General features: G+C 44.2%; 1 protein-coding gene across 5 annotated transcripts in view; it reads left to right on the top strand.

The window, feature by feature from the left end:
* LOC117451636 (RNA-binding protein FUS-like) overlaps positions 1–14,410 on the top strand; it is an 84,799-nt gene that overhangs the window by 63,099 nt on the left and 7,290 nt on the right. For 3 of the 5 annotated variants that reach the window (XM_071203955.1, XM_071203954.1, XM_071203953.1), the window contains exons 2-5: positions 3,356–3,397; positions 7,244–7,353; positions 8,709–8,838; positions 13,872–13,970. In XM_071203955.1, coding sequence (XP_071060056.1) covers positions 3,356–3,397; positions 7,244–7,353; positions 8,709–8,838; positions 13,872–13,970 — 381 coding nt within the window. Of the gene's footprint in view, positions 1–3,338; positions 3,398–7,243; positions 7,354–8,708; positions 8,839–13,871; positions 13,971–14,410 lie in introns of those variants that run through there. The other 2 variants (XM_071203950.1, XM_071203952.1) reach the window with 2 other exon arrangements.

Genomic DNA, 14,410 nt, shown 5'->3' with positions numbered 1-14,410 from the left:
TAGCTTTGCGGCTAGCGGTTAGCATTTTCAATGGAAATATACATCGAAAAACATCATGTTTCAGTAAAAACAAGGCCCCACTGATCATCTACTCTCTGAGACGATTCCAGGGATTTCTGACTTGAGTTTCTAGCACCAGGGAAAGTGGACAAAAGTGCCCTAGATCAGCCTCTTAATTTACACAGGGCCTAGTGCTTGGCTTACTCCCCTGAATAGTTGGGGGACAAACGACACATCAAATCACATCTCCACATCAAGCCGAAGCTAATTAGAATATTCTTGACTGCCTAGCCTGCGGGGAAATCGCAAAATCACAATGCGTGACGTCATTGACGTCGTGACGTCATTGGTAAGAGACGGACCCCGAACACATATGGTACCCCGAACACATATGGTACAGACACCATGCTATTCAGTTCACTTTATCCTACTTCCTGTACCCGGTTTCCTGTCTAACCTTCAGTACACATTTTACAAAAATATAAATATGAAACATACTGCTATTGGTAGCTGAACTGTCAATACCCCAAAACATATTCTTAGATATAAATATCTAATTTTGAGTTATTTAGACACAATTAACACTTATAGTTTCATGGATTGTTACGTAAGAATAGATCATATTTGTTCAGTGTTATTATGGGAGAATTGCTATTGGTACTACTGCCTTATTAGACCCATATTGAACAGAGCATATTAAGACCAAAACTCATGTACAACAACTTCCTTACTTGCGATAAATAAGCACTAATTAGAGGGTTATTGAGGAAAAACTCTCAACTAATGGCTTATTACTTGTAGAATATGGTCATGTAGAATAAGGCATTAATAAGTGTTTTATAATGACTAATAAAGAGCCAATATACTGCTAATATGCATGTTAATTAACAACTAGTTGATGGTTAATTTGTGTACCTTAATATAAAGTGTTACCAAACTTTTATTTAGAAGTATTTGCAGGACATTGTTTTGGAAAGTGCATAACATAACATTCTCCATAAAAGGATACAGCTTTTAATTAAGAGAAAAAGAGAGAGTGCAGCGATGGAATAGTTTATTGCTTTGGTGGAAAGCATCCTTCATAATCCTACTGGTTGTGGTTCTGTACCTTCTGCTTTATAAGTCCACTCCTGGATAGAGGAGATGAAAAATAAAAAGCAGCATCAAACAAAGAAATAAAGAAAGGTGTCTTTCAAAAGAAAACAATATTAGCTTTATTATTAGTTTTTGAGCGTGTAGTTACAGTTCAAAATGTTTGTTCAACTTTTAGGGGTTAAAGTGTTATTGTAATGAACTTTATTATAGATAGATTGTTGAAAAATGTTTTATCTATGTAAGGCTTTAAAAAAGAATTGAAGAAGCAACCTCCGTATATTTAAATAGTGACACGAGACCATTCAATTTGAAATCTAGAGTTTTATCTTTGATACCTGGACACATGGTTTTATCTGAGAAAAGGTGTGTCCCTTTTGAAGATGGCTTTTTTTCTTGGCAATTATGCATCATCCTATATGATGCCAAGAATAGTGCAGTGGGCTTAGTGACATTTCTGGAACGTAAAGAAGAATCACAGGTTTTCAATAGGTGACCTCTGTGTTGCTGCGAAAAAGGGTTGGTCCAGTTTCACAGTCATTTCTGAAGTTGCGTTGATGGAAAGGGGTTTGGCTTCGGCTTCTCATCACAATGCAAAGTCTTGTTTTACAGTAGGAACATTTTAGTTCCTGAAGCTGGCGTAAATAACCTGCCAACCTTTTCGAAAGTCGATCTTCGAAAAGGATACAGGTCTTAAAGGTGACATGTCATGCTTTTCCAGTTATTACCCGCCCCCTTGTGTGTTATGAAGGTTTTTATGCATGTAAACGGTGTGCAGAGTCAAAACCCTCAAAGTACACCATGTAGGGAGTAAAACTCTAACACAGAAAATACCTCCCCAAAACGCCTCGTTGGAGATACGTCACTGTCCATTTGATTCTTCCGGGTACATCATGATGTCATGTCGTCCCCGGAACGAAATGGACCGCAGAGCCGTTACGTTAAGCCCCCACTGATTGGTCCAAATTGAATAATCCACGGACTTCCTCACTCACTCAGTGCAGGCAGCTCAGCTGATTTCTCCTCCCTGGCTGCAGGCTGATAACAGACAGTTGGGATCGTGCAAAATTCTCTCCACAGACCCATTCTCACAGCGTTTATCAACCTTTTTCTTACTCAATATCAAGCCACACTTATTGTTTTTACTTCGGCTGTGACTTTGTGTGTGCTCAGGGTGAGTTTGGCTGTGTTTCGCTGTGTATCGCTAAACAAGGAAATCACACCTCCACGGAGCTCAGCGCGATTCACAACCTCCCGACTGGTCCCGACCAATCGGAGCACACTGGGCTCACAGGGAGGGGGGGCAAGAGCTGCAACGAGCCGTTTAGTGGAGAGAGTGAATACTGCTGAATACACATACTTTACAGAGATGCTGTATGCGAAACCAATGTGAGTTTGGAAAATTGCACAGTATAAATCTATTCTAGTAGACCTCAACAATGGAATTATGATCAGTGGAAATGGCCATGACATGGGACCTTTAAGACACATTAGAATTTCCTAAGGTCCTCAACAATGGAAGTTGGTTTTGTGAGAGGGTCATGTTGTACTAAATAACAAAAACACTTTCAAATCAGTCTGAGAATGAGAAGCGTTTCCTGTGAACATTTCAAAGAATCTTCTCTTCTGCTGTGTGAAAAGAAGTAAAGGGATTGAATGACATGGATTACTGTGTCAGTTGTACAAACTCAAAAAAAGGGATTTTGTTGCAATGAGTTGGACTTGGTTCCAAGAGTTGGTCATGTTGTGCAAAGGGAAATTATTTATCATGCTTCAACACATTTCTTTTTTTAATGAATTGTTTAAACATAAAATACAAGGGCCCATCCTATTGGCTGTGTTGAATCAACAAACGAAACCAATGAAATGTTACACTGTGAGAAGAGAGGTGGTACAACATCGACTTAAAGGCAGTGTCTCAACAATGTGTCCAATCTTGTTTTTTGCATTGTTTGTATGGTAAGATAAAATCAGGTTATTTTCGTCCTCTGTCTTGTCAACCAGAGACAGTATGACACATTGTCACGGTTAAAAGACAGGGTGTTACTGTTAACATGCTTGTTGTTTTCTGATAATTACACAGGCTGTCATGCTCCTGAGATCATATCTCTACATACAGTGGCCATAAAGTAAAAATTGGTACTGCTCTATGGGCAAATAGAGGGAGCATGGATTAAGAATGTTCACTATGTGTGAGGTGTTAATGTGTTGTTTATCATGTGTTTTTTTACCTTGATTAATCTCAGATTTGTGTCCTCTTAAGGACCAAGAGACCCAGTGCATGGACATGGAGGACCCAGCTTCAGTAAGTTTTCTATTGTTTTGTTTTGTCCCACTCTCTACAGACATTTTAAAGCCATTCGTGTTTTTAACTAGATCAATTGTCCAAAAGTACATTTTTTTTAACATTAGTTTTTTCTAAATAAACCCAATTTACAGTGTAATAAGAATATTTAATCTACTAAAATATTCAATATGTGCATAATAAAAAAGTAATATACGTCTAAAGATGCACACAAATAATTATACACATTATTAAAATGTTACACAAGATAAAAGAGATTATAGCATAAACGACATATTACAATGACCAGTGATAGAACATATTTTAAAAAGTAAAATGAATGCATATACTATACATGTATTATTAAACAATAATACAATTATTTATTTTAGATTTTCCTGCTTTATTTTCCTTATTAAAAAAACGTTGGGGATTTCAGGCATATGCTAAGGCATGTTCTTTGTTTTTGTTTTATTTGTGTCACGATTCTCATGTTATGTCACGTTTGTAGTTTTGTCTGTGTTGGTGTTTTTCTTGTCTTTGGGTTTTATTGTGTAAAGTGTTCACCCCCGTTTCCTGCCTGTCTGCTTTCTGTCTGTTTCCCTCCCTGATTACCCGATTGTGTTCACCTGTTGTCCTTGTGTTTCTCCTCCCCTGCCCAGCTGTGTCTTGTTCTGTGATTACCCTTCTGTGTATTTAGTCTAGTCTTCCCCTGTGCTCCATGTCGGTTCATTGTTTCCCCTCCATGTTATTTCACGGTCTGTGTTCCTTGTGCAGCTTTATTGGATATTTTGGATTCTGCCTTGTTTTTGCCACAGCTTTATTATTTAATAAAGCTCGCTTTTCGTTATTCTGCATTTGAGTCCTACCTGCTTCACCCATTCGTAACAGAATGAACCGACCAAAAATGGACCCAGCGGATATGGAAGATTTTGAGTTAGATCTGTTCGATCTAGACTTTTCCCTTCAATGTTATCATGCCGAGTGGAAAGGAACTTCTTCTAGAAAGGACAAAGAGGCTATTCTCGAGAGGGCACGAATGGAGGTGGCCGAAATACCTTGGTTGAGGAGTTCGTTGCCGGAGTGGTTACAGCTTTTCACAAGTTGTCCTGAGGACTGGTCCGACGCATCTAACCCTTTCCTCGGATCCGACTACGGTCCTGTTGGAGGTCCACGGAGTCTCCAAAGAGCCTCTAGGAGACGCAGGGCCAGGATTCCAGCCCGTGCTCCAACAGCCATGATCCCGGCTTCAGTTCCGGTTTCCACAGCCATGGATCCATGCACCAGTACCGGCCCGCAGAGCTATGTTTCCTTGCTCGATTACCTGGCCCACACAGCCATGGTCCAGGCCTCGGTTCCGGTTCCAGCGGCTCCAGTTCCAACCTCAGACCTTTTCTCAGGAACCCGTCTGGCGTTTGGAGGTCCACGGAGCCTCCAAAAGGTCTCTGGAAGATGCAAGGCCAGGATTCCAGCCCGTACTCCAGCGGCTCCGGCTCCAGTGCCGGTCCCAGCAGCCATGGTTCTGGCCCCAGCGGCCATGGTTCCGGCCCTGGTTCCGGCCTCAGCAACCATGGTTACAGCCCCAGTTCTGGCCCCAGCAGCCATGGTTCCGGCCCCAGTCCTGGTCCCAGCTGCCATAGTCCCTCCTCTAGTCCCTTCTCTAGTCCCTTCCCTAGTCCCTCCTCAGGTCACTTTCCTAGTCCCTTCTCCAGTCCCACCTCTCGTCACTTCCTAGTCCCTTCTCCAGTCCCCCTTTTAGTCACCTCTCTAGTCCCTTCCCAAGTCCCTTCTCTAGTCCCTTCCCAAGTCCCTTCTCTAGTCCCTTCTCTAGTCCCATCTCCAGTTCCCTCTCGAGTCCCCTCTCCAGTCACCTCTCGAGTTCCATCTCTAGTTCCTACTCAAGTCCCGCCTCTAGTCAATTCCCTAGTCCCATCTCTAGTCCCTCTTCTAGTCACTTCTCCAGTCCCCTCTCGAGGTCCCTCCTTTAGTCCCTGCTCTAGTCCCTCCTCGAGTCCCCTCTCTAGTTCCCCTCTCAAGTCCCCTCTCGAGTTCCCTCCTCTAGTCCCTCCTCTTGTTCCTCCTCTAGTCCCCTCTGGAGTTCCGTCTCTAGTTCCCCTCTCGAGTCACGTCTCAAGTCCCTACCCAATGTCCTGGTCTGTTGGAGGTTCCGCTGGGGGTCCTGCCAACTCCATGTCCTGTCCCGTTGGAGGCCCCGTCGACTACTCCTCTGCCGGGGGTCCTACCAATCGTATGTCTGTCCCGTTGGAGGCCCCGCCGACTACTCTCCTGCCGGGGGTCCTGCCAACCCTTTGTCCTGTCCGTTGGAGGTCCCGCCGTCTGCTCTCCTGCCGGGGGTCCTGCCAGCTCCTTGTCCCATCTCGTTGGAGGTCCCACCGACTGCTCTCCTGCCGGGGTCCTGCCAACCCTTTGTCCTGTGCCGTTGGAGGCCCCGCCGACTGCTCTTCTGCCGGGGGTCCTGCCAGCTCCTTGTCCTGTCCCGTTGGAGGTCCCGCCGACTACTCTCCTGCCGGGGGTCCTGCCAACTACTCTTCTGCCGGGGGTCCTGCCAACCCTATGTCCTGTGCCGTTGGAGGTCCCGCCGACTGCTCTCCTGCCGGGGGTCCTGCCAATCCTATGTCCTGTTCCTCTGGGGGTCCCGCCGACAACTCTTCTGCCGGGGGTCCTGCCAACCCCTTGTCCTGTTCCGTTGGAGGCCCCACCATCACCTGTTCACCGGGGGTCCTGCCAACTCCTGGTCCTCTTCCGTGGGGGATCCTGCCGAAGCCTGTCCCACTGGCTCCGGTTCCTGTTCGGCCGACACCGGGTCCTGCCCGGCCTCCGGAGCTGTCTGGTCTTCGCCCTCGAGCCCGGCCCCCTGAGAGCCTCGTTCTTCGCCCTCGAGCCCGGCCCCCTGAGAGTCACGGTCTTAGCCCTCGAGCCCGGCCCCCTGAGTGCCGCGGTCTTCGTCCTCGGGCCCGGCCCCCTGACTCTTCCTGCCGCTGCTTTCGCCCTTATGCTCGGCCCCCTGAGTGCTGTGGCCTTCGCCCCTTTTTGAACTTTGCCTTGCCCCCAGGCCGTCCACCCGGGACCCCCTCCTTGGTCTTTGCCTTGCCCCTGGGCCTTCCGCCCGAGACCCCCTCCTTGGTCTCTGCCTTTCCCCCGGGCCGTCTGCCCTCCACCCGTCCTCCAGACCCCCTCCACCCACCCTTTCTTGGCCCTAGTTATGTGTCCTCCCTCCGGTCCCCCTCCACCCACCCTGCTGGACTTTTTTTTTTTTTTGGGACGTCTGGGATCCGTCCCTTGAGGGGGGGGTTCTGTCACGATTCTCATGTTATGTCACGTTTGTAGTTTTGTCTGTGTTGGTGTTTTTCTTGTCTTTGGGTTTTATTGTGTAAAGTGTTCACCCCCGTTTCCTGCCTGTCTGCTTTCTGTCTGTTTCCCTCCCTGATTACCCGATTGTGTTCACCTGTTGTCCTTGTGTTTCTCCTCCCCTGCCCAGCTGTGTCTTGTTCTGTGATTACCCTTCTGTGTATTTAGTCTAGTCTTCCCCTGTGCTCCATGTCGGTTCATTGTTTCCCCTCCATGTTATTTCACGGTCTGTGTTCCTTGTGCAGCTTTATTGGATATTTTGGATTCTGCCTTGTTTTTGCCACAGCTTTATTATTTAATAAAGCTCGCTTTTCGTTATTCTGCATTTGAGTCCTACCTGCTTCACCCAGTCGTAACAATTTGTACTGAATGGAAAAAAAAAATCTATAAATAGTAAATTAATACAAAAAGAAATGCAATGAAATGTGATGTAAAGTAGTGTAATGTTCACTGCCCTGTTAGCCTCTCTTAACACCTTCCCCTGTTATGGTCCCACAGTGCAGGACCAGGATAACTCTGATAACAACACCATCTTCGTGCAGGGCCTGGGAGACGACTACACCGTGGAATCAGTGGCAGACTATTTTAAGCAGATCGGGATCATTAAGGTAGCTCTACAGTGCTGCATGTGTGTGTCAATCAAGTCATATATAAGTATATATATTTATGTATGTATTTACACTAACAGACGGTAGAAGGAGGTACGGTGTCGTTAAGGGCCCTAATGATAACGCTTTAACATTTCATGTTGATGTTAGACACATTTAAAGAGTACAAGTGAAGTTGCCAAAAATTCCCATTTAAACAAAGGGAAAGTCTACAGCTATCAGCAAACAATCAGGTAAGATTTTCACCTGCGTAGTCTGTATTCATCAGTCAAAAATGGAAAACCTGAAAATGTAGGACTGTAGAAATACAAGCTGTTGTTATAATAAACAAATTAAAACATGTTTACACCACTCGCCCTCATCGCTCAGCTTCACTACAGATGGCCATGTCATTGTGAAAATATGCAAGTATCAGAATGAACAGATGAGATAAAGATATAAATAGTTCAAAAGACTCTGTGTACCCTTTTGACTTAAGTTGTTTGTTCGTTTTCCTAATTTTCCTTTATCTTCCCGTGTACTGATTCGCTGAACATGATCACTACTCCTGCTGCTAATAGGCTTAATGTTTCAGGGCCTAAAAAAACACAATAACTTCTTAAAATAAAAACTCTAATTGCAACAAAATGATTAACTAATTCAGATCTTTATTATTACAAATTTTTATTAAAACGTTCAAGAAAGGCTTATGTCTCAGAAAACTATTCTGCTCATTTTCAGGTTCACATTAGTATTCTGTGTCTCTACTGTGACATGTCTCCATGCTTTCATGTTCAAAAAGCTCTTTATTGTTCTCATACTGCCTGTGCTCCAGCACCTCTTCTCCCCCTCTGTCTGAAACCAGAGCCCTTTAGCTTATCACGTACAATGTGTTGAAGCGCTTGCCAATAGAAGCTAATGTTACATGTTGATGATTTCACACAAAAAGGCATAATAGGGCCCCTTTTAAGACTGATGAAACTCAAGACTTGATGTAAGATTTCAATAGTTTGCTGTACAAATTCAGTAGTTCTAAAACAATTGTATTACTGAACCTCCTGACACACAAATGCCAATATTTGTGACTCCATTTAACCGGATAATTACAGCTCTGAAACAAATTAAGAGACTACTGAAGCCTTATCAGTTTCTCCGGTTTTACTATTTATGTGTTTGAGTAACATGAATGTATTTTTTCCTTTTATTCTATAAACTACTGACAACATTTCTCTGTGTTGGGATTCAACAGACACTGGAATGGAATGGCTGCCATACATGTAGAGATTGAGATTTAAGATTGGAGTGGTCTCTTAATTTTTTTCAGAGTTGTATCGTGACCTAATTGAATCATTGCATTGTGCCTATCTGCCTCTCAGATCAACAAGAAGACGGGCCTGCCCATGATCAACCTGTACACAGACAGAGAGACGGGGAAGCTGAAGGGGGAGGCCACCGTGTCCTTTGATGACCCCCCCTCTGCTAAGGCTGCCATCGACTGGTTCAATGGTGAGCTGTTTGTCTTTATCAAGCATCAGATCAATAGTAAGATGGATCGAACAATATATTTTGAGTTGAAGTAAAAAAAAATTGAGAAAAGACCCCTTAAATTATGACTTCTGGGGATGTTAGAGGGGGAGGAGGGGGAAAAGGACAAATTGAGGCTTAAAAATATGAGAAGACTGATCAATACCTCCATAATCTTCAGTGTGGTTAGCTATGAATCTTCCAAAACTTCCAAACACCTTGTCCTGGACATAGTTTCTACAGCATAAACTGTGCAACAGTACAGTAGGCCCACACAAACTGCAGAACACCGGGGCTTTGGGAACACTCAAAATGACCTGGTAAGGTTTTTCCCCGTATTTTTTCTCACGAAACTGTGTCTCAGGGCTTCTTAAAATGTAATAAACTATTCATGTGTCCTGCTAATTTAACAGGAAGAAACTCAGTTAACTGATGATATGAACCATGTTTACCGAAACAAAACACAAGTCTCACAAGAAGCGTCTAAATGAGCCCTGAGCGAAAAAATGCTAACGCACTCTAGGTATAAATCAATCGATATACTTATCGGATATGCACAAACAAGCGTATGCTAACAAGCTGAGATTCCACAGATTCTAGAAATATAAGTATCATCACTGAGTAGGGGTGTAACGGTATCCGTATTTGTCCCGTACCGTCACGGTTCGGACGTCACGGTTCGGCACATGCAGTCACATGGCGAATACGCCTTTTTTTTTACGACTGGAAAAAAAGTAATTCAGGGCAGTATCCACTACACTATATATAATCCAGGAGGCGATATTGCGCCTAAAAGCTGTTTGCCAGCCGCCCTTAAACAACAAATGAAGAACAAGAAGAAACACAACAACAAAACGAACAAAATACAAGAAGAATAAAAGTTAGTATGGTGAGTTCAGATAACACACAGGAGCTAGAACCCACCTGCTTCTTTTAAATCAGCTGTGTGGGAACATTTCGGGTTCCCTGTGGACTACAATAACGATGAGGTGTGCGAGTAGTGGATCGGACGAGGACGGTGTGTCGGCGTTGTTAGACAGCGGTGCGGTATGCTAATGGAAACACACGCCAAACATGCTAAATCATATCAGAAGGCATCACCCAGATTTGCCAATCACCGGAGCCCGGAAAAAGACAACAGCTGTTCAACAGCTGATCCCCGCTGTTTTTAAGAAGCCAATAGACATGAGAGCCGAGAGACCAAAAATAAATAACGGAAGCTTTTGGCATATGTTTTTCAACGACTTTGCGCTCTTGAAACACTTTCTTATTATTATCAAGACATCCTTTTTAGTTTTACAGCTTGATGAAACCTTTTTGTTTGACATCAGCCATTATAGATAATATGGCCATCTGAGTGTACGGTTTATTTTTAACTGTTTAATACAGTTAATTATTCAAAATGTCAGAGTTCTTTATTTTTAAACTGAAACTTGCACTACTGTTCAAACAAATGTACACTTTATTTAACCAGGTGAAAGCCCCTTGAGATCAAAAGATCTCTTTTTCAAGGGTGACCTGCAGGACATTAGTTACACATGTAACATAAAAACAACAGAACAACAATAAGGATGACAACATAATGTACAGGGTACAGTTTACAAAACTCTATTTACAGTGACAGGTACCATGAGTATCAAGCAGCATGTCACCCAGCCGAGTTTCAAAGTGATGCAGGGGAACCAAAGTGCTCAGTTTTAAACAGGTTTGCAGACTGTTCCAATTTAGTGGAGCTGCACATCTAAAAGCTTTCTTCCCTAAGACAGTCCTAGCACTTGGCACATTTAATAAAACAACATCATGAGATCTCAGGCAATACGTACTTTCAATTCGTCGAGAGATCAGAGAGCAGATATAAAAAGGTATAGTTTACCCAACATGGCTTTATAGATGAACATGTACCAATGACTGAGCCTCCGTACAGTTAGTGAAGGCAGACCTGCCTTGGCATACAGGGTACAGTGATGAGGGTAAGAACCTCACTTGGAGAGAGAGGGGGAAATGAGGTTAGTGTGTGGGTGAAAGGTGAGTCAGAAAAAGAAGAGCGAATATCATCAACCTTTTTTTCAAAGTGGTTAACAAAGTCGCTTGACAGAAGGGAGGAGGGGGAAGGGGCTTTGGGGGGGTCCAAGAGGGTGGAGAAGATGGAAAAAAAATTGGGATTGGAATAGGATTGAATTGGATCTTATCTTGAAAGAAAGTGCTTTTTGCCTGAGAGATCAAAGCAGAGAAAGAGGAGAGGAGAGCCTGATAGGTTAGGAGGTCGTCATGGTGTTTGGATTTCCACCGTTTCCGCTCTGCTGCCCGAAGGATGGTTCTATTGGCACGCAGTGCATCAGGAGGGGATTGACGAGCCTGCCGAGATGTGAGAGGACAGAGAGAGTCCAGAGAGGATGAGAGAGTAGAGAGGAGAGTTTCTGCATCAGAGTTTGGAGGCAGGAGTTGGAACGAGTCAGAGGAAGGGAGGGCTGAGAGCACCGATGAGTCAAAGGTAGAGGGGGAGAGGGAACGAAGGTTGTGGCGGATAGGTGCAGGATGCGAAGAGATTAGTTCGTTATGTTTGGAAAGGGGTAGAGAGAATGAAATGAAGAAGTGATCGGATGTGTGGAGCGGGTTTACAGAGAGGTTAGAAGTAGTGCAGTTCCTTGAGAATATGAGATCAAGGACATTGCCAGCTTTATGAGTTGGTGGGGACGGAGACAGTGAGAAAGCAAAGGCGGTTAACAGAGATGTTAGTTCGTCTATCTTCCCGGTCTGGAGGTTGAAGTCTCCGAGAAGTACAGCGGGAGGGCCAGTTTCAGGGATGTGTGAGAGGAGATGGTCTAACTCCTCCAAGAAGTCCCCCAAGGCGCCTGGTGGACGGTAGAGAACAACAATGGTTAATTGTATAGGATGGGTTACTGTGACGGCATGGAATTCAAAGGTGGAAGGAGTGAAGTTAGGTAGCTTGAAGAGGGAAAAGCTCCATTTGGGAGAGAGCAGGAGACCAGTGCCATCTCCTCTGCCAGTGGGTCTGGGTGTTTGGGAGAAGGAATATGCTGTGGAGAGAGCTGCTGGGGTGGATGTGTTGAATGGAGTAATCCACGTCTCAGTGGGAGCAAGGAAATCTAGAGACTGCAGGGAAGCGTAGCCAGAGATGAAGTCAGCCTTAGGAACAGCTGACTGGCAGTTCCACAGGCCGCCTGAAACTAGATGTTGGATGTCAGTGGAGCGACGAGAGCAGGCCGGTTATATCGATTAGGAGATACACGGGGCCAGTGATAATTGCGAGAAGACACATAAACAGGAATGGAGAAAATACATATAATTATAGCATGAGGGGCTAAAAAAACAAAAATAAAATAAAACACCACCACTTGGCTCAATCAGAGTAGGATTTGCCTCCTCTTTGCCTCCCTCGTGACTCCAGCAGGACTCCTTTGTCTTTGTCAGTCTTTGACTCCAGCAGGACTCCTTTGTCTTTGTCAGTCTTCGTCTGACGCTCCAGAAAAGTGCTACCTAAAATGGACACCTGATTGCTGAGTTCTCACAGCTGTGGGGCCACGTCCCTTTAATTAGGTAACTCTCTGCAGCTGGTGGCCCTCAAAAGGAAATCTAGACTGGCTCCCTCCTGAGTTGTTATTGTCTTTTCAGTGGCACAATGGTTTTACAATTACATTAAACCCTAAGTTATAAAGTTATGAGTTTAACCCTTAATATAGTTACACCAACTCAATAAAGCTCTTAGTATTCTACAAATGTTTAAATCAAAGTTAACCCTAGCAGTCAGTTAGTTCAGTTTTAAGGTTTCAGTCAAATTACTTGTCCCAAGTTTCTGCCTGACAGATACTGTAGCGGTTTTGAGATTTAAAATCACAATTTCAATCAGATCAACTACAGAGCATTTATACAGAGTACACACACTGAAACAGAGAAGTCTAAAAACAGAATATTACTCACACAATTCTAGAAGTCACCCGTTGTTATCCTGTCAAAATCGAATTGCACACTGGAACGTTTGCGTTTACGCACCATATGCGTTTTCAAAAAAGTCTTCCGTTCACACGCATTCGGCTCAATTAACGTGTCCGTTCACACGAGACCGCTGGAAACGCTGTAGTACATATGCCGGGCCTGTAAGTGGCGCTGCTGCCGCCACAAAATACACCAAAAGCAGCGAAGAAGACCCCGGAGTATGGTTGCCATGGTTGCCCTTCTGCTTATTCTCCGGTGGACGGCGTTTGCTCCTGCTGTAAATCTCTCCGGTAGTCCACCAGCAGATGAAAAACACCCACCTCTCCGCCTCTTCCAAGGGACGAGGGAACCGTGCGGCAGAGTTTCTGTTAAAAAAAAAATTCGCCGGTCAACATGTCCGTTAAAGTTTAAATCTTCCGTACAAAATTTGAAAAGTGCCGGTCAGAGGTCTTCTTTGTTATTTATTGAGCTTTAAAACAAATTGATAACGACTCTATATAATAATATAAGAATAATAAACGGAGCCTCTCTTTTCCTCCCCCTCTTCTGACAGCCCAGCAGCTGATCTCTGAGCAGGAGAGGTGGGGAGAGGGAGGCGGGGCTATTTCATCGTTATCAGAAAATGATCATATAGAGGCGTAAACACCGAGCCGCTTGACCCCCCAGAGCGTTCCGTTTGCAGATCTATCCACCTTGGGACCCGTTATCGTTTGCAGGGTCCGTTTCTATCGTTTTGTTACGGCCTCGTGTAAACGAAAGGGCTATACGCAAGAGAAACTATGCGGATACAACCCATTTCGTCCTCGTGTAAACGGGGTCTTAGTCAACCACTTAATTGAGCTTAGGGAACTACAGAGAACTGCAGGAGTCGTCAAACTTGACTTTTGAGAGTGGTAAAACTCCCTTCCCCTTCACACTAGGAACTAATTGGGCTCTGTTGCAGACAGACATGAATTCCAGCCTAAATTCTTTGCTTGTTCAGATTTCTAAGTGTTATTCTGCCGGCTCCTTTGTTTCTTGTCTCAACTTATTATCTTTTTTGTCTCTTTTTTTCCCGACAGGTAAAGACTTCAATGAAAATCCTATCAAGGTTTCTTTTGCCACCCGCAGAGCTGACTTCGCAGGCCGAGGTGGTATGAGGGGGGGTCGAGGGCGAGGAGGTGAGCCTCTCCTTAAACCTACATTTATTTTTTGAAGGCTGGCATTCTGTTAAACGACCCTAATTTCATTTTCCTGTAAAGTGTGATATAGGTTTTTGTGCATGTAAATGGTCTGCAAAGGCTAAAATCCCAAAGTTTCCTCCAGAGGAAGTTTCTCTCTTATATTCCACTAGGCAGATGCTCAATAACTTTCCATTGTATCACTGGGACCTTTCTCAGTAGAGAAGTTTTCCAGGTTGCCAAAAAAGTATATCTTCAAATATTCATATTTCTAAGCCAATTTTGAATATTGTACAAATCCTTCGCGTGCCTATAAACTATTTTGACTATGTTGTCTTGAGGTTCCGCCTAATTTGTTCCTTCTTGACTCTAGAAAAGGTAGATTACAAGATTATATTACCAGAATCTCCTTTTGCTTTTCTTCATTTGCAATACCTTCC

Source organism: Pseudochaenichthys georgianus, chromosome 8 (genome assembly GCF_902827115.2).
Source record: "Pseudochaenichthys georgianus chromosome 8, fPseGeo1.2, whole genome shotgun sequence".
NCBI lineage: Eukaryota > Metazoa > Chordata > Actinopteri > Perciformes > Channichthyidae > Pseudochaenichthys > Pseudochaenichthys georgianus.
The sequence above is the reverse complement of the archived record's forward strand: the minus strand, read 5'-3'. Positions and strand labels throughout refer to the sequence as shown.